General features: G+C 35.4%; 1 protein-coding gene across 1 annotated transcript in view; it reads right to left on the bottom strand.

The window, feature by feature from the left end:
• MICU3 (mitochondrial calcium uptake family, member 3) overlaps window positions 1-15,046 on the bottom strand; it is a 68,031-nt gene extending 52,985 nt beyond the window's left edge. The window contains exons 1-4 of the mRNA XM_011979633.1: window positions 14,947-15,046; window positions 13,524-13,603; window positions 8,077-8,230; window positions 2,618-2,649 (exon numbers count right to left, since the gene is read on the bottom strand). Of these exons, the coding sequence (XP_011835023.1) occupies window positions 2,618-2,649; window positions 8,077-8,230; window positions 13,524-13,603; window positions 14,947-15,046 (366 nt within the window). The remainder of the gene's footprint in view (window positions 1-2,617; window positions 2,650-8,076; window positions 8,231-13,523; window positions 13,604-14,946) is intronic.
• Window positions 15,047-25,664: the final 10,618 nt, after the last annotated feature.

The following is a 25,664-nucleotide window of genomic DNA, read 5'->3' as shown; positions in this document are numbered from 1 at the left end:
CCTTGAAGAGGTCCTTTACATCCCTTGTAAGTTGGATTCCTAGGTATTTTATTCTCTTTGAAGCAATTGTGAATGGAAGTTCATTCCTGATTTGGCTCTCTGTTTGTCTGTTACTGGTGTATAAGAATGCTTGTGATTTTTGCACATTAATTTTGTATCCTGATACTACTTTATTATAGCTCTATTTCTAATCTTAATATGTCATAAGCCCCATTATTCTCATCTCAATGGTTTTTTTTTCCCCTCTTTCCTTTTTGGAATTGTTCTAAATATTTTGGGGCCCTTACTCATCCAGATTAATTTTAAAAGTTAATTTCGAATCAATTTGGTTGGGATTTTAATTGGAGTTACAGTGCATTTATAGATAGATTTGGAGGATCATTATCAAAAGGAAATGGCTTATTACCAGTATGAACATGATATGGTTCTCCATTTACTTGTGCTTTTAAAAATATAATTTAATAATGTTTTGTACATCTTCTGTTATGAATTGCTTTTAAGTACCTAATAGTTCTTGTTTCTATGATGAAATGCATTTTATTCAATACTAGTTTCTAATTGCTCTCGCTGGTGTGGAGCATCTTATTAACTTTGGTTTACTGCTCTTATATCCAGTAGCAATCTTGCTAAACTTTTATTAAATTTAAAGAAATCTAAAATGTATATATTTTTACATTTTTCTTCCAATCATATTCTATTCTATGCTTCTATTCTAATCCTTAGAGCCTCTTCTTTTTTTCATACTACATATTATGGTCTCAATTGTGCCCCTCTCCCTCATTCATATGTTGAAGTCCTAAGCCCCAATACCTCAGAATCTGACTGTTTTGCAGAAAGGACCTTTCTTGAAAGAGGTAGTTAGGTTTTTATATAAGGTCATCAGGATGAGCGCTAATCCAATATGACTGATGTCCTTATAAGAAGAGATTAGGACACAGACATGCCCAGAGGAAAGACCATGTGAAGACAGAGGAAGAAGACAGCCACCTAAAAGCCAAGGAGAGAGGCCTCAGAAGAAACTAACCTGCTGACACCTGGATCTCAGACTTCGAGCCCTCAGAACCGTGAGAAAATAAATGTCTGGTGTTTAACCCATTCAATCTGTGATATATTGTCACAGCAGCCCTAGTATACTATACTAGCCCAGACTTTCAGTAAAATGCTACGGAACAGTTGTGATAGCAGGCATATTTGCATTGTACAGTAGCTCCCCCTTATTTGTGACTTAGTTTTCTACAGTTTCTGTGACCCTAAGTCAACTGCAGCCCAAAAACATTAAATGGAAAGTTCCAAAAACAATCCATAAGTTTTAAGTTGCACACTGTTCTGTGTAGCATGATGAAATCTCACACTGTCCAGCTCTGTCCTATCCAGGACGTGAATCATCCCTCCGCCCAGTATATCCACGCTGTATACGTTACCTACCTATTAGGCACTTAGTAGTTCTCTTGTCTACGACATTGAAAAAACATAGTATATATAGGGTTCAGTACTTTCCACATGTTCAGCATTCATTGCCAGGGGTCTTAGAGCATATTACCCACTGATAAACAGGGATTAATATACCTAACTTGAAAGACAATGTCTCTCAAGTTCCACAAATGACCATGAGCTGTAGGCTTTTGGAGGATTCCCTTTAACTAGTTAAGGACATTCCCTGGATTTCTAATATTCTTTTTTTAAAAAATAATAAAATCATACCTATAAAAGTATAAAAGGAATATATATGCAATTTAAAGTTAAGAAATAGTGAAGTTAAAAAACAGAAAATTATCAGTACTTTAGAAGCCTCTTTGAGCCCATTACTGATGATATTCCCTGCTATCATCCTGAAGACGAATACTTTCTTGAATTTAATGTTAATTATTCCTTAGTTTTTCCGCGTATGAATGTATCCTAAATAATATGATTTCATTTTCCCAGTTTTGGACTTTATACAAATAGAATTATACCTTGTATTTTTGAACTGCTTATTTTGTTTACCATTATGTTTCTGAGACTTGCTTAGTTAAAGCACTGTTATAATTCATTTGTTTTCACTATTGTGTAGTATACTATATGAATAAATCAAAATTTATTTATGGTATAGTATTGATATATTAAAGTTTTGAGGCCATGATATATAATCTATAAACATTCTTATGAACTTCTGTGGCATATAAGCAAGAATTTCCCTAGGTATATACACTGGTGTAAACTAGATACCAGTGTATTTAGTAGAGAAATTACTAGATCACAGAGTCTATTCAAACTCAACTTTACAAGGTACATGTGCATGCACTATTGCAGAATTTAAAGGCAGGTATGCATTTACTAGGTATAGGGTAGACATATCTTCAATTTTAGCAGACAATGCCAAATTGTTTTCCAAAGTGGGTATACCAACACATGAGATTTACCAGTAATCTACATTTTCACCAACCCTTAGAAACGACCACCTTTTCATTTCCTGACAAACTGGAGGATAAAAAAAAGGGAACCCTAATGTGATTTGATTTGCAAAAAAATCATAAAATATATAAAAATACGTAATATATTTCATGAAATATATAATTATATATACATATATGCATGCACATATAAAATTTGTGTATATCCACCAAGAGCTTTAACTCACCTGTTTGGAAAGTGACTTCCAAGTTTTGGCAACTAAAATAAACAAATGTAAGATAATTAGATAATAAATACTTCATGGAATATATATCCATATTTGCTAACCATCTACAGCCACAACTTATAACAAAACTTTTATGTCTAAAAGGCAAAGTTTTTTTTAATCTCAAAATTTAGATCTGTGATATGATCTTATGCATGTTATCTACTTGTTTTATATACTATGCACCGTTTATAGTAAGTATCAGTGATACAGGAAATATTTCTCCACAGCCCTATCATCTTAAATTTGGGCTTTCTGGACTAATAAAGTAAGTTAACTTTCTCCACGTTAAACATCATGTGGGCTTAAAAGTACAAATAATGATACTTACAAAATATTCAAACTAGAATATAAAATAATATTAACATAGATAAACTATAATTTTAAGGTATTACTTGTGATCTTTGCTGTACTAGTGCTCCATGACATAATTCACAGGTCAGGTCTCTCCAGAATGAAGAAGGATTGGGAAAAGAAAAAAAGAAAGGAAAGGGAGGCTAGGTAAAGTGATGGGGAAACTTGTCCTGTTCTTCCCTATAACTATTCAAGAAGCATCACTAGAGTAAGAGTCTTATAGCTGAATAAAATGTCAGGGATCACTTTCTTTTTGTGATTCCTCCTCACACCCCCAAAGATCTCAAACACTGTAAAACTTACAACGTTGGGAAAAATGTGTAGTCAGTATTGCTATTTCCTTTGCTCAGATTTGAACACTGTAAATATTTAATGCCTGCCTAAGAATTAGCACCAGGTTTACATATGACTAAGTCCTGTAATACAGCTATATTAGGAAACTGGTAAATATTAATTACTTCAGCTATATTACAATAATGCCAACCAACATCTTTTTCTACCTGGCAATGGGGCTATTTCTATATAATTAACAATATATCAAATTCAAAATTCCAAAAAAACCAATTTTTGCTATGTAATTTTTCTTTATTAGGCAACAAAACAACTCAATTTAAAATCAAAAAAGAAGAAATATGTTTCTAATGATAGATTTCTTCTTTAAGCAGCAACAACATCCTTCCTCTATCCAACATAGTTTATACAAATGTATAATCAAGTGATTCAAATAACAGGTCTACAAATTAGAATTTAGCATATAACCTTAAGTATAATACTGTCTATGTTTATTTTACAAAGACACTTCCCTTTTAACAATGAACAGAACAATGCAAATAATATTTATTATTCTGTTGCTCTTAAAATATAGCAGTAAGAAAAGAAGAAAAATAAATGGTAGGAAAGTACATGCATATGCTCTTATGCAATGCTCAGAAGACACTTATCAAAAGAGGAAGTTAGACGTACTCTTGAGTTTTGCAGGGTCTATGAGATTTCCATGGTAAATTATTCACAAAAGACATATTGATTCTGTCGGAAATGTCACCATGTTCAATATGATTAGCTTTTTAAATAAAGACTAAAGAGCCATTAAGATTGTTCTTCAAAGGATTTTCTGAATTCCTTATTCCATATGAAGTTACTGCATATATAAATATAACTTAGGTGGAGAAGGACTTCAATTCTATTGGAAATATTATTTCTTAAGCTATAGGTTGATGTTCATTATATTTTTAATATGTTTTTGCATGTCTGAAAAATCTAATTTTTTAAAAAATCTAAATTAAAATAATTCTTGATACTACGTTGGAAAATAATTACTGACTTTAGTTCTAGAAAAGAAAGTCACCATTTAGGTTCTATTTAAGTATGCAAAATAAGATTATAATGCAAAATCATAATCAGATATCTCAACACTTATTTGATCTATAATTTTTAAGCAAATATTTACACAGCGTACCATTTTTTTCCCTACTGAACGTCATCATAAAATGATATCAAAGACTTTTAAAAATCATGGCTATGATTTTAAACAGGGAAAAAATGGTATGCCGTGTAAATATTTGCTTAAAAATTGTCACAGTTATGGGCTGGGCATGGTGGCTCACGCCTATAATTGCACTCCTTTGGAGGCCGAGGCAGGAGGATCACCTGACGTCAGGAGTTTGAGACCAGCCTGGCGAACATGGTGAAACCCCAGCACTACAAAAATACAAAAATTAGCCGGGCATGACAGCAGCTGCCCGTAATCCCAGCTACTCAGGAGGCTGAGGCAGGAGAATCGCTTGAACCCAGGAAGCGGAGATTGTAGTGAGCCGAGATCACCCCCTTGCGGTCCAGCCTCGTTGACAGAGCGAGACTCCTCTCAGGGGAAAAAAAAAAAATCATGGCTATGAATTCAAATGATGATGATGATGACGACCTATCAATATTAAATGTTTACTGTGTGCCAGGTACTATACTAAGCATAATTAATTCATTCAATCTTCAAAAAAAAAAAACTTAATGAGGCTGTTATTTTTAAAAATGAGGAAAGAGAAGATTAAATAACTTAACCAAGTTTTCAAAGCCAGTAAGTGCCAAGGTTTAAACACAAGTCAAATTTCATTATGCTACAGTTTTAACGTTTCTGATTTAATACTCAGTACATGAAACATTTTTCTGTTCTTTTTCTTTTCTAAAACCCCAACTTTCAAAACAGGCTTTATGAATATCTCGATCTTTTGTGATTGTTCTTAATTATGTTTGAAAAGTGCTGGTTAGAAATTAACTGAGGTTGTGGTTGTAAAATACCCTGTATAATTTTTTAAATAATAAAAACCAGTTTTTTACTCTTAAGTTATGGTTTTAAAATACCTATGAGAAGAATCACCACGAAAGTTATTTCCAAAAAGCAAAACCCAACAGTGTGCTTCCAGTGAATATATTGTGAAGAAAAAAATTCTAGAAAACAATGAAGTAAAATTTTTTCAAAATATGAAACTGTGGTCAGGCACAGTGGCTCACATCTGTAATCCCAGCACTTTGGGAGGCTGAGGCAGGTGGACCGCTTGAGCCCAGGAGTTCAAGACAAGCCTGGGAAAACATAGCAAAACCCTGTCTCTACAAAAAATTTTAAAAATTAGCTGGTGGCATGGTGGCATATGCCTGTAGTCCCCGCCACTTGGGAGGCTGAGGTGGGAGGATCATTTGAGCCTCGGAGGTTGAGGTTGCAGTGAGTTGTGATTGCGTCACTGCACTCCAGCCTGGGGGACAGGGCAAGACCCTGCCACAAAAAAAAAAAAAAAAATTATAGATTATTAAGTATTACTTAAAGAACAGCTTCAAATATGTTTGAAAAAATTATAGAATTTGATATAAAATTCTATTTAGCATCTAAGAAATTCCTTCCTTCAAGAAATATTTATTGTGTACCTATCGTGCCAGGTAACCATATTCTACCTTGGAGTTGGTTGTTTCTGTATCTTATGTCATCTTACAATATTTTAAGTTTCCTGAGTGCACAGACTTTGTATCCCCCTCAGCACACAGAAAAGAACCTTAATACAGAAGTAGTCGTATAAATATTCCATACATTTTTATTTAATCGATTTGGTACAACATGGATTCTTTATATTTATTAGCAAATTAGTATTAAATCTATACTAACTCTCAAATAAAGAATCTACGTTGTACCAAATGGATTAAATAAAAAGGATATAATCCTTATCATAGCCTTAAAATCCTAAAAAAAAAAAGAAAGAACTCTAATTAAGTTTTCGCCTTTCCTATCACTATATGGTCCTACATATTCCCAAAGTGGCTACTATTACTATACCATATACTGTCTTGATTTCATGTTTTAGCTTATGTAGCTTGCATTTCTTTAAATGCTACTCTCATAGTTTCTGGTTAAAATCTTTTTTTTTTAATTTAAAATCTGGCACGATCAAAAGTGTCTACTTCAAATTCCATTCCAGCTACCTTTCAGTTCCTTTCTCTTTTGCAACCAAATATTATTGTAAGAGGGTCCTTTACACTCATCGTCTTCATTTCTTCATCTGCTACTCACTCCTGCAATTGCCCTAACGACTCCACTGAAACATCATTTTAAAAAACCATCAATAACCTTCATGTTATTAAATCTAGGGGACATTTTCCTGTCCTATCTAACTTGAATTCTCAGTAACACTGCACTCAATTGGCAATTCCGGCTATTTTACTTGGCTTCTATGACTACATACCCTTACGATTTTCTTCCTATGTCTCTGGCCACTCTTATGTCCCCTTTCCTCATCCTTTCAAAGCCTTTTGTCCATTCATCTTTTAAAGAGCAGAAATTCCTCAAGGCCAGGTCTTTGGTTATCTATATTCTCATCCTATACGGCTTCCCTAGGCAATTTCATTCATACACATCATATGAATTAGCAATAATGCAAAGATGAATCCTAAATATATACCTGAATCTCTTCCTTGATATCCAGTGGAAATAATCCAAAGAATCAAAAATTCATTAAAAGTTAGTATGTCAGGTAGCCAATTTGCCAAATTACTGAGTATTTATTTTAAGGTTCGTTTTTGCCATATTGCTGACTCAGGAGAAAAAAATGGCTATAATTGTTCTCGTCTAAAAGTATTTGTGTGACAGTTTAAAGCAGATATGGGTCAAATGACTGATTATTTGTTATACTGATTTTTCGTGAGTGATCTTTCAGTGAACTGAAATGAATTATTAAAAAAAAAATCCAGCTGTATCCTTTTACATATCCAAGGTATCTCAAATAGATCATGACCAAAATTGAAATTGTGATTTTTCTCCTCAAACCTGGTCCCTATTCCCATCTATCCAGGTAAGCCAGTCAGAAACCCTTAGTTCTCATTATTCTTTTACCACCATCTGTAGAGACTTCTGAAGCCTCAACTATCACCAGTCAATTGTGATATAGTATCAAAGGACAGTATCTATAATTATCTAAAAAGGCGATTAAAATACTCTTTTTTTACTGTCTATATCTGTGAGGTAGCTTTTCTTCATATACTTCATGGAAAATAACATATTGTAACAGATCAAATAAAAAAGCACATATGAGAATACAGCTGTCTTCTGTTAAGTTAGATATTAAGAGATTTGCAAGAATGTACAGACTGCCAAAAAGTTTGAGAACTATTATTCTAATATATGAAAAGGTGAGAAACAATTAAACTATTAATATATTTACACTGCAGGAGCGATGACAAATGCAGAAGAGATACAGGTAGAATTCTTGCCCAGTGCTAACCTCAAAGCCAGTCCTCTGAACTACTCTGTTCAGGTTTGATATAAGAATGAATAGGCAGAATATGTGTCTTTTATAAAAAGTATCAAAGGTAAGGTGGTGTTAAGCTGAGAAAGATAGAGCAATTGAAAGTTTCTGAAAAGAGACGTGAGTAAGAGTCTGTAAGAAATATCAGTCTGTAACACTGAATAGCACAATATCATGTGAAATACCACATTACTCAGTTCTTCTAAAAAACTTATACTGTTCCATACATTTACAAGCTAGTGATAAAAAAATATACAATTATTAAGATAATTTCAAAAGTATACTTACCTTTGGGCTCATCTGTTGTAACTGCCAAAATAAAATCATACGGAGTCATGAATAACTGCCCTTCACATTCTATAGAAGCAAATAAACGAAATCGCCTCTCCCGAGATGTGGCACAGAGGTCTAAGTCTTCAATGTCTGTTCTGCCAATAGCAACCTAAGTTAAGAAAGCAAATAAATTTGAATCATGTGAAGTAACACCTCCCTCTAGAAGATACTTTTAATTATGTTGAAAGTGAATTAACAGAGTAAATGAGGAAGTGTGAAAATAACATCTTTTGAAAAACGTTAATCACTTTATAAATAAATTATTCACATAAATAAAATTAATATTCGAAAGATTCTACAATAAATATCATTAAGAGCTTAAGGATTTTAAACTGGCACTTTGAAGAAGTGATTTGTGATGTTTTTGATTTATTTCTTAAGCTTCAGTCTTACAGAGCATTAAATTATGGAGCCAGTGGTACCTGTAGAAGGAACACCAGCACCTGCTGAATTCCTACTCTGCACTCTTACAGGCCAATGTAGTTAATTACAAGTCTATTCACTAACATCCATTAATTTTCTAAAAGAATAAAATAAAATCCCAATAGGCTACTTATAACTACCACTAAGGAAACCATTTAGTGGTAATATTTAGATTAGAAGTGAAATTGCTAATTCTAGGTCACTACAGTATAGTGACCATCATTGGTCTGAATTTTACCTAGAACTCCAGTTTGCTGAAAATTAATAGAATTAGAAAGTGTTTGTATATGGGGTGAGGGGTCTCTTTTCCTTCAAGACCTTTCCTTGTAGATAATTTTCCATTGTTATTTTCTCTCTGAAGTAACTAAAGCAAATTTATTTTTTTAATAAAAGGATTTATTTTCCTAATTACAAGAGAAATGCAAAGCTCTTACATGTAATTGAGAAGACAGAATTTTTAAAAAATTGTTAAGTATAATTTTGTTTTCTTTTTGGCAAAAAAGTAGGATTTTACCATACATGCTGTTCAATAACCTGATCTTTTTCATTTATCAATTATCAGCGCCATTTTTCTATGTCACTAAATATTCTAGTAGTTACTGTATAAAATTGGAAGACAGAATATAAAAATTTATAGATAGAACTGTTTTTGTTTTCTTTAGGCAAAGAAAATGGGATTATACCATATATATTGTTCAATAATCTGACCTTTTTACTTACTAAAACTTTAGGGCAATTTTCCTATGTCACTATTCCTGTAGAAGACCATTTTTGTTAACTGCATAATATTCCATACTAAATGTTTATAGTGAAACATAAACAATTCTACAAGGTTATTCAGTTGATTTCTAATCTTTAGATATTACAAAACAATGGTATAATGACCAACCTTGAAAATATTTAGAAATATCCATAAATAGTTCCTCAGGATAAATTCCCTTTTTTTTTTTTTCTTCAGACAGAGTCTCACTCTGTCACCCAGGCTGGAGTGCAGTGGCATGATCTCAGCTCACTGCAACCTCCACCTCGTGGGTTCAAGTGATTCTCCTGCCCAGCCTTCCTTAATCCTTAGGAGTGAAACTGATAGGTCAAAGAAGACCTTTTAGTCAGACTGTCTTCAGGGAGTTTATAGCAATTTACATGATTGTTGGTAACACACAAATTGTATTTTCCCATATTTCATAAAATTATTTCTTACAAGAAAAAACTGTTTAAATATTTAGCACCTTGAGAAGCCATAACAAAAAAACCCATAGAAACTTTTGGCAAGAACACTACTTTATTTCTAAGTTACACCTTATTACAAAAAGCCAGGCAAATGATTAATCTTTTCCATCATTCTGAAGACTAAGACTTCTCAAAACATTACAGTTGTAGTCAAATAAAAACTGGAAAAAAGTTTCGCTCCCCACTTTTAATGGCATAAGAAATGAAATTTGTGGTGTCTGTCTTTAAGGAATGAGTATCAATCTACATGGAAAGACAGAATACTAGCTGGAGAGACAAAAGGCACAGAGAAACGGAATGAGTTAAATGCAAGCAAATACAAGACAGGCGCTATACGTCGGGCTTAAAAAGAAGGCTTCAGGAAAAATTATAAATTTGAATGCCAAGAAAAGATATGAACATTTGGGGTTTCTACAGTATATCTGAAAGATGGCCATAATCTTCCTGGGCAAAGGATTCACATTCATGGAAAACTGTAGTAAAAGGATGGTGAGTTAATGATTTCTGAATGCCAGACTAAAGCCCTGGAGTTTAGTCTGATGGTCTTAGGAGATTCTTAAGTGAAGCAATGATTCAAAGAAAATGGTGCTTTAGAAAGATAAAGCAACCTGGTACCAAAGACAAGTTGGATCAGCAGTACATTGATAACAGTTGCTCAGGTATCCACAGGTATTGGAAAATTGTTTTGGCTCTGTCGTGGGTGAGACATGAGATACTGAACAGCTCACGGGTAAAAACAACCAATAATCTCCCTGAATAGTCCCTGGGTATCAGACTACCATCTTAGTCCCCTCGTACACGCATATCCCAGGGGATTCTTCTTCCTCTCAAGGTGGGAAACCAATCTTGTCTGTGACTAGAGCTTACTTTTCTGCCTTTTTCTTGCTAGGCCCATTTCGCTGGGCCTAGGTGACATCAATCAACCATGATTTATCACCAGTGAATTTCGTGGAGACCACTCAGCCTGGAGCTCCCACTGTTTCTGCACCATGATCTGGATGAAGCATGCTTCGGTCTACCATTCTGCACCCCAAGTTTCTGCCTATAACATCTCTATTTGCTCTGACCTAATACAGACTTGATCTGTGGCTTCCGTTTCTACCTGGTGCTACTACTGCTCCTGAGATGCCTGTTTTCTCATCAAACTTTCTTTCCTTAAGCATAGTCTATCAATCCCCCAGCTTACCAAACCCGCCTGACCACTGCAGCTGGGAATGTGATCCACCTTCTATGAGCTAACACTGACAATTTCTCCTCCTCCTTTACCTCTACTAACAGTCAACTAACAAAGTCTGTAGTCCTCTAATTTCACACATCAAAACCACTGCCACCACCTTTGTTCAGGGACTCATTACTACCTCCCTACAGTTTTATAGTAATGCCCTAACTGTGATTGTTACCTCTAATCCATTCTATGCTGAAGTGAGAGAAAACATGCAGAACTGTAGAAAAGTTTGCATTCTTTAACCACCTGAGCAAGGGTATGAGAAGAAATCTCACTAAGCAGAGCTGAAGGTTTTCATTAAAACTCCACTTTACGAATCCACTCCTGTTGTCTTAGCAATAGTATTAAGTGGGCCGTTTGACAATGGTATTAGGTCCGTGCCCACAATTATATCTACCACCACTTTAAAGGAAGGTCAGGAAGGAGTTTGGAACGGGTTTGTGCCCCAGGGAAAAAAAAAAAAGAATATGTATAAAAGAGATAACCAGAGGCCTGGTGCTTAAAAGGGCTTGCCAGTACCACCAACTCATTGCTTCCTCCATTGTCTCTGCTCAATTTAGTGTAATAAAGCACATAGTCTAATAAAACACATTAATACCACTCAGATGAAAAATGGACTGGTTAAAAGTAAGTAACGGCCAGGCATAGTGGCTCACGCCTGTAATCCCAGCACTTTGGGAGGCCGAGGCAGGCGGATCACTTGAGGTCAGGAGTTCGAGACCAGCCTGGCCAACATGGTGAAACCCTGTCTCTACTAAAAATACAAAAATTGGTCTGGTGTGGTGGTGCATGCCTGTAATCCCAGGTACTTGGGAGGCTGAGGCAGGAGAATCACTTGAAATCATTTGAAACCCACAAGGCGGAGGCTGCAGTGCACCAAGATCATGCCACTGCACTCCAGCCTAGGCGAGAGCACGAGACTCCGTCTCAAAAAAAGCAACAACAAGTAAACAATTTCCCCATGATAACCCAGTAAATTCGTCTGATCCCAGAACAGTCTACTTATCATCAACTAGGAGAACTCAGCTCATCTGGTGGGAGAATGAGACAGGATGGAGAGCAGAACAGGAATACCATACTTGTGTTGGTTTTTAAGTTCTCTATTCTCTTCTACAGACTTATTTGTCTCTTTCTACTCAAATACCGTACTGTTTTAATGACTATATCTTTTGAATATGTTTTGATGTAAAACAAGACTGTACCTTACTGTCAATCTTTTTAAAAATATATGTAACGACAGATATGTAATTTTCTATTCAAAGTAAACTTTGAAATCAATGTATCAAATTCTATTGTACAAATCCTACTAGTATTTTGTTTGAGATGACATGAAATTTGGGAGAATTGATAGTCTCACAATATTGACTTTTCCAACCTAGGAACACAGATGTCTATTTAGTCAAGTCTTCAACTATGTCTTTCAATAAAGTTGTGTAGTTTTCTTCATATAAATTTAAAATATTTTGGTAGATTTACTCCTGAGCATTTCATAATTTCTGTGCAATTTGAATCGGGAATGGGATCTTTTATTCTATTATACTTTCAGTTGGTTATTTTTTATGTGTGGAAAGGCTATTAACTTTAGTATATTTGCTTCATATCCAACTATCTTAATAAATTCCTTCATTAATCTTAACTTTTTTCTCAGATTTGCTAAGTAGGTGATCACAAATTCTTTCAAAATGGTGACAGTTGTAGCTTGTCCTTTTCAGCATTTATATCTCATTTTCATTGCCTTAATTGCTAGAATTGTAGGTCTATAAAAATGATGTTGAATATTATCAGTAATATTAAGCACTCTTGACTTTTTCTCTGTTTTGAAGAGAACGCTTCTAATGAATTGCCAATAAAAGCAATGTCTGCTGTTAGTTTTGATAATTATCTTCTACCTTTTATCAGGAATTGGTATTCATCTGGCCTCCTTTGTTCTCTGAAAATGAGTTTAGAGTTAGAATGGTCCTTAGAGATCATTTGGTCCTGTTTCTTCACCTTTTTATCAGAATAGAAACGTAAATATTAGTCCCCAAACAAATATTTAAAATGTGTTGGGTGAGTAGCAGCATAAATAGGAATCCTCAAACAAAAACTCAAACTATATTGGACAAAACTCTATTATTTGCATTCTTTTAAGCCTGTATAGTTTCTAAGATGAATATTTAATGTCAACAAATGACTTAATGTAAATTCATTCACTCATTCAACAGGTACTTGCTGTGTGCCTATTACATACAAATGAAATATTATAAAATAATTAGTCAACTGGAAGATTACCAACATTAACTAAAACTGTTTTAGGACAAAAACAAGTAAATAAGCTTCGTTTAATCATGTTCTGCCTACATACACCTAACTACTTTCAAACACTTCAAGAATCCTTATTTCTCTGTAGAAATGCTTATTTCTCTGTAGTTTATCAATAGACTGTTTACTTAGAGAATGATCTAATGGCATAAGATGAATAATTTATCGTTTGTTACTATGATACAGTTCTGACCAAGCTAAACTTCAGAGTGCATAGGAGACTGACTTGGAGCAGTCCATGAAGTTCTGCTGAGTATACTTCATCTACTGGAACCTCTGAGAAAGAGGCAGCAGCTTGCCAGCAGACTATCAAAGTGTCACAAGGAACTCAGACCTTTCAGAGATTTAGCTTTGCTTCTGAACTTTCCAACGTTAAAACAAAAACAAAAACAAAAAAAACCCCACACTCTCTGAAGTTTTAACATCACAATTACAAACATTCAATTAAAAAAATAATAATAAAAGCGGAACAAGACATTAAAGCAGTTTACTAAACCTCTTGTGAGTCTTTCTTGCTTACAAATGACAATGATCTTGTATCACATTCATGTTCTGGACCTTTTAAAAAATACACATAGCCATTTCACTGGAGCTCAATGAATCTGTGGTTCTGTGATTAGGGGTATATCCTTATATTACTAGGAATAGGTTTCATTGGCTGATCTACTTCATTTTTAAGTACCTGTTTTGCTTACCTAGATCCAATATATCTTTTAAACGTTTATTTCTAATTTAAAAATCCTACTGAAATCAACTGAAACATCTTTCATTACTATGCATTATTTCAGTAAATGGTACTTTTGGCATCACAAATTGCCAATGCAGTAAAAACTTGTCAGTAAGTATAATATGTCAAAGGTCAATAGGGTACTTCAGAAGCCGAGGCGGGGGGATCACCTGCAGTCAGGAGTTCGAGACCAGGCTGGCCAACATGGTGAAACCCCGTCTCTACTAAAAATACAAAAAAATTAGCCAGGTGTGGTGGCAGGTGCCTGTCATCTCAGCTACTTAGGAAGCTGAAGCAGGAGAACCACTTGAACCTGGGAGGTGGAGGCTGCAGTGAGCTGAGATCACACCATTGCACTCCAGCGTGGGCAACAAGAGTGAAACTCTGTCTCAACAACAACAACAACAAAAAAAACGAAAAAAAGGTCAACAGGGAAAGCTAACCTTAAAGCGAAGAAAACCTGAATTATATTCATTCATTTGTTAAACCATAAACTGCTAAACTGAAAATCATTATCATCAATTCAGTGTTATATACTTTAAAATATGCCTTTCAAAAGTGGTAACGTAGGAGGTGATCATTTGCAAATGGGTAAGGAAGAGACTGAGAGGAGTTAAAGAAGAAAGGAATTATATGAGAAAAATTCTTAATTTCTGTAGATTATAACTTATATTAATTACAACATATTAAGTTATAGCCGATTATCAATGTTAAAAATTTGCTCTAATTAAAAATTCTTAGAGATTGAATATAATTAATACTGTTTGAACCTTGAATTATTGGTTTCATATGAGTTTTGGAACCAATCCTGTTCCAAGTTGGAGGTAACCACATACTCTCAGGCCAGAGATCAAGGTGTCGCCTGTTATGTTCTGGGAACAAGAACTGAGCTCCTGATTTGCTCCCTATCCTTAGAACTAACCCGTCCCTGATTTCCCAGTGTCTGTACCTGGGTTCCTGTCAACCTGTACCTGAGACGTCTTCCTCCTGCTCCACAGGTTCCCTCTGGAATTGCAGTGCATGCTTACCTACCCACCCCAGGACTTGCTGTTAGGCTGCTACTTACCAGATCTCCTTAATGCTTCTTTCTAAACTCTGTCTGTTTAGAGCTCTGCTAGTTATCAACACATTCAACGGTTATTTACTGATAGAGCTTCATAAAATCAACTAAGCTAATACTAACCAAACTCTAGGCTTAACCTGTTGACAGAAACAAGAATGAGTCTAATTTGCATCAGAGCACAGGATAAACTCTGGAAACTATAATGCTCTCCGCCATGGCCAGCTCCAAGAATATTTTAGATCTACTTCAGTTCCCTGCTTAAATTTGCAATTTCTCTGGCGATGACTCCAATACTTTTCCAGTTATTGCCAAGGAAATGAATCCATGGTGTTCCATATCAAATGGAATATGTGATTCTTTTACTCAGACTCTCAGGAAGGCCACATTCCAGAAAACTGGTGCAGCCACACCCTCTCTACTGTATAAGCTACTGCTCCACATCGATTCCTAATTAATCACATCCCTTGCAATAGCACACCTTAGACCCTGACCACACAGCTTTCCTGTAAGCCAACACAGTACCTGGATAAATCTTAGTGATTTCCTTTATATATACCTATTATATCACTTGTACTCCTTTCCTCCATTCACACCAGGTTGCAATTATCTGTTTATCTATTTGTCTCTTCCATTCAATCATGAATTCCTTGAGCCCTAAGTTCTTGCGAGAAAAAGAAAAACATAAATATCACTTGGAAGAGGTTCAAATGAGCAAGACTGAGGAGAGCACTACATGGAGGACTGCAGGAGCAGGCAGCAGTGGAGGGAACAAGAAGCCAGACAAGAAAGGTATGGGAGATGTAGTGTATGATTCATTTGGCACAATCCTAAACCAACTTCAAGACCCAGACTATGGACCTCAGCCAGGAACAGAGGAGATTACAACGAGGTTCACGCAGCAGGCAAATTGACTGAAGCCCACTACTCAAAGAAGAGATAACTAGATAAGAGGAGCCTTGATTCAGGAAGAAGAAATGTAGTCCCTGCGGAACTGGCATAAGGTGACTGGGATTTTTTAAGTGACATTCTAAGGTAGGAATCTGAAACATGGGATTGGGATAAAAGACTGGGGCTAAATCACAGGGATCAATAAGTTACACTAATAATGTCAAGTGGCCAATTAGCTATTAATCTAAAGCTCCTTATATTCTGTGGCTCTTAGTGTGTGTGGTGAGGTTGAACCTACAGGCAGGCAGTTAGGTGAACTTTCGTACTAGGAGAACTTAAAAGACACATCTAGCTGACAGTTAATTCACCTGTATCCAGAAACAATCATCTCCCTTCTCAGTGATCAAGACCTTCACCAATTAATCCCTTCTCTACCGTATTAGACAGGGTAGGCTAATTTCTCAAATGTAATGGCTCCAACACAACACAAGTGTTTGTATCTCTTTCTCATATAAGAGTTCTGAGAAAACATACCAGGACTGGGGCTGGGAGTTGGATCAAGGAGCTCTGCTTTATATAGTCATTCAGAGACCGAGGCAGATGATGTCTCTGTCATTATCAACCAAGGGAGAGGGAAATAAAGTATGGGAGAAGTTCATGTGAGAAGCTGTTATAAGCCAGGCCTAGAAGTAGTATAAATCACTTCTGCTCACCTTCAACTTAAGAGAAGGTAAGTCACACAGCCACACTTAAGTGCAAGGAATGATGGAAAATGAAGAAGAGTCGGACATCTATACCCTAACTATTATGGAAAAGGAGAAGAAATTGTAGCCAACAGTTTGCAGTCTCTGTCATACCAACTTCAGGTAACAACATCAGGGACTCATGGAATATAAAAATAAAAACATTAGAGTAAATTTGAGAAAGACTTGGAGAGACTTACTTCCAAAACCAACCACATCTGTAGAACTAAAAGCCTCAAGGCAGGTAACACTTCTAAACCACCTTCATCAATGTTTCAGGAAACACTAAACTGCTGTGATTCACTTAGGTTGACAGTTTCATACATTTCAGCCTCTGCAGACTATATCTCTCTTCCCAAATTCTTAGACATAGCCACCATCGGCTTGAAATTTAATATTTGCACTTGTATGCTCCCTGGTCTTGTTTTCCAAATTTGGCAAAATGCTTCTGTAACTCTGACCTTTTCTCAAAACACTGCAGTGAGATTAAGAAAACGTTTGGGGCTGGTCACGGTGGCTCATGCCTGTAATCCCAGCACTTTGGGAGGCTGAGGCGGAGGGATCGTGAGGTCAGGAGATCGAGACCATCCTGGCCAATATGGTGAAACTCTGTGTCTACTAAAAATACAAAAATTAGCCAGGCATGCTGGCGGGCGCCTGTAATCCCAGCTACTTGGGAGGCTGAGGCAGGAGAATCGCTTGGACCTGGGAGGCAGAGGCTGCAGTGAGCTGAGATCGTGCCACTGCACTCCAGCCTGGCGACAGAGCAAGACTCCATCTCAAAAAAAAAAAAAAGAAAAAGAAAACATTTGGGTCTGGTCCTCAGTCCTTGAATGTTGACAGATGTTGAATGTAAACAAATGTTTTTTGCTCGTCCTTCACAAACCTACCCACGTTATCTAAGGGAGACTGAACAGTAAGTATTATTACTAACCTACAGTTTAATTTACAAAAACCGACTCAACTACCTATAGGTCTTCACATTTTTCTCTATAATTATACAACTGAATTATTCCTAAACTTGGCGGCAGATTGTTATACTCAAAGTATCTAACAAAAATAACCAAAAAATTCTAAATCTAAAATCTAAGTAACAGAAACAAAATATAAAACTCCCTGCAAATGCATATATGTACATAAACTTAAGTTTTAAATCCTAACAACTTCACTTCTTTCATTCATATAGTAAAATCCATTCTGAAAATACAATATAATCATCAAACTTCAAAGTAATGAAATCATGGCATGTATGATTTTGTCAAACATTACCTATTAAATGTAATAATATTACAATTTCTTGGCTTCATATGGGAATATTCTAACTAGATATGTGAAACTTTTTATAGTGCTATTTTTCACCAAATAGGAAAATAAAGACATCGTAAAGTTCAAGGTGAGGTATCACTGCAGTGTTTTTAGATGTGGCAAATTTTGCTGAAATGGAACTTTTTTCCTATCAAAAAGACCTTGCAAAGCTCCTGCAGAAAACTGCCCAAGCACAGACCACAGATTTGGCACATGACTTATATTTATAATATGAGTGTGAGGCCACACAGTAGTAACATGAAATCACAGAAATCGAGAGCTAAAAGATAACTGAAATTTGCCATTTCATGTTACTCCTTCTAGAAAACTACACCTTAGACCATCTAGGAAATTATTTTATGGGAATTGCCTGACACCCTTTTCACATTTGCTAAAAACGTTTAGCGAATCTTCTTCTTTCTACCTCTAGAAAGCTCTATTTCTTCTGTTTTACTGAGAAATTGTGAGCTATTTATGAGAATTTATGTGGAAATAATAAAAAATATACATGATTGCTTCATAAAAATTAACTAGTAATTCTTTTTAGGTAACTGTGTGGATGCTGTAAGTCATGCTGACAGAACTAAGATGATAAGCTTAAAAAATGACAAAAGTTTCATTTTTAAGTTACCTCATCTTTCCACGAGAAATAAAAATACAGTGTCAATACAATTACCCTCTCTGGAATTTCCAAACTCAGACCTTTGCAACAAGTACTTAGATGTTACTTGTTAAGGTAGTGAGGCTAGGGCCTTCAGGCAACAGAGTACATCATTAGCCTTCCTATGAAAACAGAAAGCAAAGGTTCACTGCCAAGGCACAGGCTCACGTTACTTCAGGTCAGCAATTCAAAAATTTACTCGGTGGTAAGGTCTAGTTTTCCCAGGGAGGCAAGATTAAATGCCAGATAAAGGATTCACTACTTGACAATTAGAGAAACTTACGCCTACCAGCTGATAATACCCTAAAAGAGGCAATTCAAAACAATTATATCAATTAACTAAACTGCATAATACCTTACTCTGCATAATACCTTACCTTTTAGCAACCACGAAACAGAGAAATGACAATGAACAATGAAAGAAGAAAAAACTAAAACCATTTGTATCCACCAAAATTATTTAGATTACTCATCCTTATTAGTTTCTTTAAGACACATTTGTTTTATACTAAATCAAATCAAAAATTTTAAAAATAAAGAATGATTTTAAAATGTATTGATTTCATGTAGGGAATGTGCACTGCTATTAGGATTTACCTCATGTTGGCAACTGTACCAACATTTTTATAAAACATAAAAGTAAATAATCTTGTAAATTTATACTTCTACACTATATTATCTGGGCAAGAATCTTACGGACTTGCATGGGATTCTATTCAAGTAGCTACAAAAGATGTTCATGGAAGTATTACATTTGGTTTTCCCAAATGGCTTCAGGCCTATTTAAAGGCATATTGAAGATAAAAGAAGTAGCATGTTCTTTGCTTGCTGGGTGGTCGAAAGGTTAAACCTCAAATTCCCAGTGTGGGAAAATCCCAAGTACTCTAAGTGAAATGTTTTGATGCTTAGTAAATGTGTCTGTGTGGAAATACACACAGCTGAAGACAAGCCAATAGTATCTCCCTGGCTGAGATCAAAGATTTTAAAAGTTGCTAGATAAAACAACTGACCATTTATAATTTTTAAGGCCTCTAATTGTACAACAATAGTTACCAGACTATGGGAAGGGTGAGTGGGGGTTGGGGAAATGAAGACAGATTGGTTAATGAGTATAAACATAGTAAGAAGAAATAAATTCTAGAGTTCCATAGCACAGTAGGGTCACTATAATTAATAATAAAATTCATATATTAAAAAAGAGCTAGAAGATTTGAAATGTTCTTGACACAAAGAAATGATAAATGTTCAAGGGGATGGATAACCTAAATACCTTGATTTGATCATTACATGCTGTATGCATGTATCAAAATATCACACATTCCCCATAAATACATACAAATATCATGTATTATGTCAAAAAACAAAAAAAAAGTTAACTCTCTACTTGTATTATTATAGTAGCTTACATTATAGGGTTATTTCGAAGTTTTTAAAGTACTTTCACATACATCATCTCATTATTTGATTGAAAGATAATATAAATGACAGTCTTTCTCTCTAGAGGCAGTATAGCATAGTGGTTCAGCGTGTAGACCTCCTCTTTTCCTGCCTATTCAAAGACTTTGGTTCAGCAATACTACCCTGGCCCTGCCAACCTATTTTTTCCTCTTCCACTGTATACTTCTCTTCAGCTTACACACGCTCCTATTCCTCCCACCTTAGAAAGTGCCTTGTCCCACGTCTCTATTTAGCTACCTTTTTGTTCTCCTCCCGGCCATTTTCTCCTTCCCTTTACAGCAAGGCTACTGGAGAGTGTTGTTTACATTTCCTCTCATTCTTTTTTTATCTTACTCCAGCAAGGCTCTCTCCTCTACCATGCCACCAAAACTGCTTGTCAAGGTCATCAATGACCTCCTTGTTGCTAAATCCAAAGGTCACTTCTCAGTTTTCATCTTATAGCATTTGACACAGTTGGTGGCTCATTTCCCCTTGAAATAATTTATTTTCTGTTTCTAAGATTTCACTCTCTTGCTTTTCCTCCTATCCCTCCGGGTATTCCTTTCTGGTATTTTTGCTGGTACTTCCCAACTACATACTGCCCTAGGGCCCATCCTTGGACCTCCTTTCCTCTTTTAAATCTACAATTACCCACTTGATGATCTCATCTAGCCTTCAAATATTATAAATATGCTGAGAAACACAAAATTTATCTCCTGCATTCCACAATATAAATTCCATAAATGTAGCAATTTTTTGTTTACTTGGTACACTTTAGTTTCCCCAGTGCCTACAAAAGTTTTTAGCTTCTAGCAGGCTCTCAAATATTTGCTGAATAAATGAATGAGTGAAAGTGGGTGTAAAGCTTACTATAATTGTTAAATTGTGATTCCTTTAAAAATTAAAATATAAAAAAATTAAAACATAATATTAAAAAACCAATAGCTATGTGGTACTAATTCTGCAGTCGACTTCAGAAAAATATGAGGTGGGGAGGGCCATGTGATAAAACATGTTCAATGAACTGTCTTTTTTGGAATAAAAAATTTTCTGATACTCATTTTTCCTCAAGTTTCAGATGTATATAAACAAGTCTTTAAATGTTATGTGTAACCAATTGAAGACCAGAAACAGGATGTATGACTTTCAAACTACTAGAGGGAGAAAAATAAGAAGAAACAGGACCATTCTAATGCCAGGTGATAAAGAAGTAACACATGCTCATAATAATACAGCAAAAATAAATGCAAACATGTTCTCAATCACCTGTTAAATAGGACAGGTTTAAACTCCCCCAATGAAAAAGAGCAATCACCAAAAAGATATTACACACATGAACTAAACAGCTTAAAATTACATAATGCAAAAACTGTTAGAGAATGGCAATGAAAATTTATCAATTCACAATCATGGCTGAGACTTGAATAGATCTCAACTAGAAATGGACAGATCAAATAGAGAAGCCAAGTAAGAAAAACGATCTGAGTAACAGAATAAGGTGCTTGTTAATTTTGTTTTTAATAAACAGGGACTACGTAAACTGATCATTGATCAATCTTCACAAAAATATCAATAAAAATATTAATTATATCAGTGTAATGAAATATTAATAAAGTAGTATATTTTACAGTCGTGAAAAGTAAATTAACTACAAGTACGTGTCAATATGTATAAATTTCCTAAATATAATATTAAATAAAATAAATACATTATAGAAGGACATATTATTTTTAAAATTTACAAAAATATGTGTATATTGTTCAGGGATACAGCACTTGTAAGAAAACTGCTTATTACTTATTAAATGTAGAAGTAAATCTTAGTGTACCATTTTGAAAGATAATTTTAAGTTTCTATTAACATTTAATAGCTATAGACCCAGTAATTTAATATTTGCAGGTACTTAAGATCCTTGGATAGTCATTGCGGCATGTTTCCAATAGTGAAAAATTGAAACAATCAAACTTTCCAGCAGCAGGACAATGGTCAAATAAATTATGGCACACCCATGGAATAGCTGGTGACTATCAGAAGGGGTATGGTAGATGTAGAGGTACTACCATAGAAACAGTCACAAGATGCACACTAGGGTGAAAAAAATAGGTTGTAGAAAAATGGGTAAAAAAACAAAAGTTCACGTTTTGTAGGAATATATGTATGTAAAGATGTACATAAATTTTGGAATGGAGTACTATTTTTTAAAAGGCAAACAGAACATATATTATTAGTGCAACTGTACAAAAGAGTTAACTTAATCTACAAGGGCCTTCAACAGGGTCACACAGGCAGCAAATGGGTCTGGGACCAGAACTTGAGTACTGCAACACACAACCCAGTGTTTTTTCACATTACACAGCTTGGTATACTGGAATGAAAGTATATGGGTTTTGCAATCCTTCCGGCCTATGTTCAAATGCCAGCTCCATCCCTTCCTAGTTAGGTAACCTTGGGAAAAATAATTTACTTTCTGCAAACTTTAGCATTTTCAACTATAAAATGGACAAATAAATACTAAGCCCACAGACTGTAAAGATTAAATAAAAACTACATGCAAATACTGCCTCTTCCCTTGGCCCACAGAATCGAGAGAGTCTGCCTCTTGATGTGCTATTAACTAGCTAGGTCCAGAAACAGTGTTTGGCTCCTCAACTTCAGGCCCAAAATTTATAAATATCTAGAACCTCTGTGGCACTACGAGTTAGATATTCTCCAAACACGTGAGAGGAGATAAAACTATTCCAACTGCCTGGCTGCTTCTTGTGGGTCTCACTGCCTCATGCTCTACCACCCTTCCCTCAGTCTTCGTGGTTCAGTGTCCCAGGATATAACGGAACACTAGGCATAAATGGGTTAAAATTTTTACTTAAAGAGTCTTGTTTAGAAATTTAGTCTCATCATCTAAAAGTCTGAAATGTTCCCAGTCTGAAATATTCAGTTACCTATGAAAGAAGAGAAAACGACTGACGTTCAAAGAAATGGAGTTAAGTTATCTATCCCCGAAATACAGAACTGTGTACTGTTTATTTGCATGGATCCATAATAAGCTCATAAATTTCCAGCACATTACGGAGTATATGCACCTAGACCAGGTTCAAAGACATAGGTTGGGTGCACTGCCCACGTCTAAAAATCTCAGCACTTTGGGAGGCTGGGGTGGGAGGATCACTTGAGTCCAGGAGTTTGAGACCAGCCTGGGCAACACAGTGGCAATCTGTCTCTACAATTTTTTAAAACATATATTGCCTGGGTGTGGTGATGTATGCGACAGTGCCAACTACTCAGGAAGCAGAGGCAAGAGGATATCTTGAGCTCAGGAGGTTGGGGCTGCAGAGAGGGGTGATCACACCACCATACTTCAGCCTGAATGACAGAGTAAGACCCTGTCTCAATAAAACAAAATGAAATAAATAAGTGGTAGTTGTGGAGAAGATTCTATTCAAAATTTCATCTTGAATTGTAGCTCCCATAATTCCCAAGTTTCAAGAGAGGGACCCAAAGGTAGGTAACTGAATCATGAGGGTGGGTCTTTCCGATGCTGTTCTTGTGATAGCGAATAAGTCACACAAGATCTGATGGTTTTATAAAGGGGAGTTCCCCTGCACATGCTCTCTTTCCTGACTCTATGTATGATGTGACTTTGCTACTCCTTTGCCTTCTTTAAGGCCAGTGAATTTCTATTTCATTTTTCTGTTGTGTTTCCTTTTTCTTATTAATTTGTAGATCTACACATTTAGGATATGTAGTCCTTGTGAGGGCTATGTACTATAAATATCTTCTTCCATTCCAGGACTTCTTTTTATTTTATTAAATATTTTAAATGAATATAGTAATATTTTCCATTCTAGGTTTTGCTTTTTATTTTGTTTCAAACACCAAAACATACATATTCCTCTAAATATCTCAAAGTTTTACTTATCACATGTAGGATTCTAATCCACCTGGATAATTATGACATGAAGCAGGGATTTTGGTTTCCCCCATTAAACACTTTAACTCATCATGCCTCACTGTCTTGTGTATCAGTTGTTCACTATTTGAAATCCACTTCATTGTAACTTCTTTTAAAATAATAATTATTGTTGCTATATACAATCAATGGTTAATAACTGCTCTCATCTTTACTACTTTCTTTGTTCTCCATTGCTTCTTGAATTTCACCCCTTTTTATGTTAATTCATTTCATTTCTTCCTGATACGCACTCTTCAATGGTTCTTTCAATGATGATCTGATACTGGTAAACTCTCAGTCTCTTATGAAAATAAATTTATTTTGTTCTAATTCCTAAATAACTTTCCGAGGTATAGAAGTCTAAGTGGCAGTTATTTTCTCCCACTTTTGAAGATATAGCCCACTGTCCTCTGGCTTCTGTCTGTTGCAGTGCATTAGTCTATAATCAGGCCAACTGCAGTCCCTTTGTAAGAAGTCTGTCTCTCTTTATCTTTGATTTTACAGTTTCACTTCAATGTGACTAAATATTTTTATTTATCCTGCTAAGGACTTATGAATCTGAAGATTAATGTCTTTGTGCCTTTCTGGGAACTTTTCAACCATTATCTCTTGGGATACTGCCTTTCTCATTCTCTCTCCTCCTCATCTGTAACCCCTAATAGATGAATTTTAGACTGTCTCAGTCTATTTTCCACATTTTAAAAATATTTCATAATATTTGACATATCTTCATTTCTGTGTTACATTCTGTGCAGTTTCTTCAAAATTATCTTTCAGATTATTAACTGCTGCTATAGTTCTTATATGCTGTCTAGCCTACTTGGCTTCCAATGGCTATATTTACATTTCTAGAAGTTCTATTTTAATCTTTATAGCAATCTGCTTTTCCATGCTAATTTTTCATTGTATCTTCAATCACTTTGCATATACTTAATTTACAGACCCAACCAAATTATCCTATTATCCAGTTGTTAGGAATCCAATCATTGAGTTTACTGACTCTTGATCACAGAACTTCATATATTTTGTACTTTGGATTACGAGCTCATTCTCACCTAGATTTTATCCATAGCAATCACATATGGCCAGTGTTAAGGGCTTTTCCTTCCAAAGAAGTTCTGCATTTCTTTCTGCCAGCTATGCCTGCTCCTTCTCTGCTTGGGTAATGTAAGTTCTAACTCTGAACCTATATGAGGTGGAATGGAGCCATGTGTATACATTCTCAGGAGACTCTTCTTTCCTACTCTGAGCGCAGGAGGAAATTTGCAGGTTTCATGTCATCAACTTATACCAGACATAACATTTTTTCCTTCTCCATCCTTGTGATGAGAATTCTGGCTTTCAGTAGGTGGCATCTCACTTCTAACTTCCCAAGGTCTAGTTTCCTGTTCCCACATGAGCACTAAAGTCCAAGAGCCTAGAATTCCATGAATCATGACCCCTCTCCTCCCCCAAGTAAGTCACAGTTCACACACCATTGTAGTTATTAGTTCCTTCTTTATTTCTGTCCCTGGCAATTTCCCTCAATTTCTTGTAAGTACAGTGTGGTATTTAGTTATATTTAAAAGATTTTTATGACTGATTCTGTATTACC

This window comes from Mandrillus leucophaeus, unplaced genomic scaffold (assembly GCF_000951045.1).
Source record: "Mandrillus leucophaeus isolate KB7577 unplaced genomic scaffold, Mleu.le_1.0 Scaffold204, whole genome shotgun sequence".
Taxonomy (NCBI): Eukaryota; Metazoa; Chordata; class Mammalia; order Primates; family Cercopithecidae; genus Mandrillus; species Mandrillus leucophaeus.
This window is presented reverse-complemented; position numbering and strand designations above follow the sequence as displayed.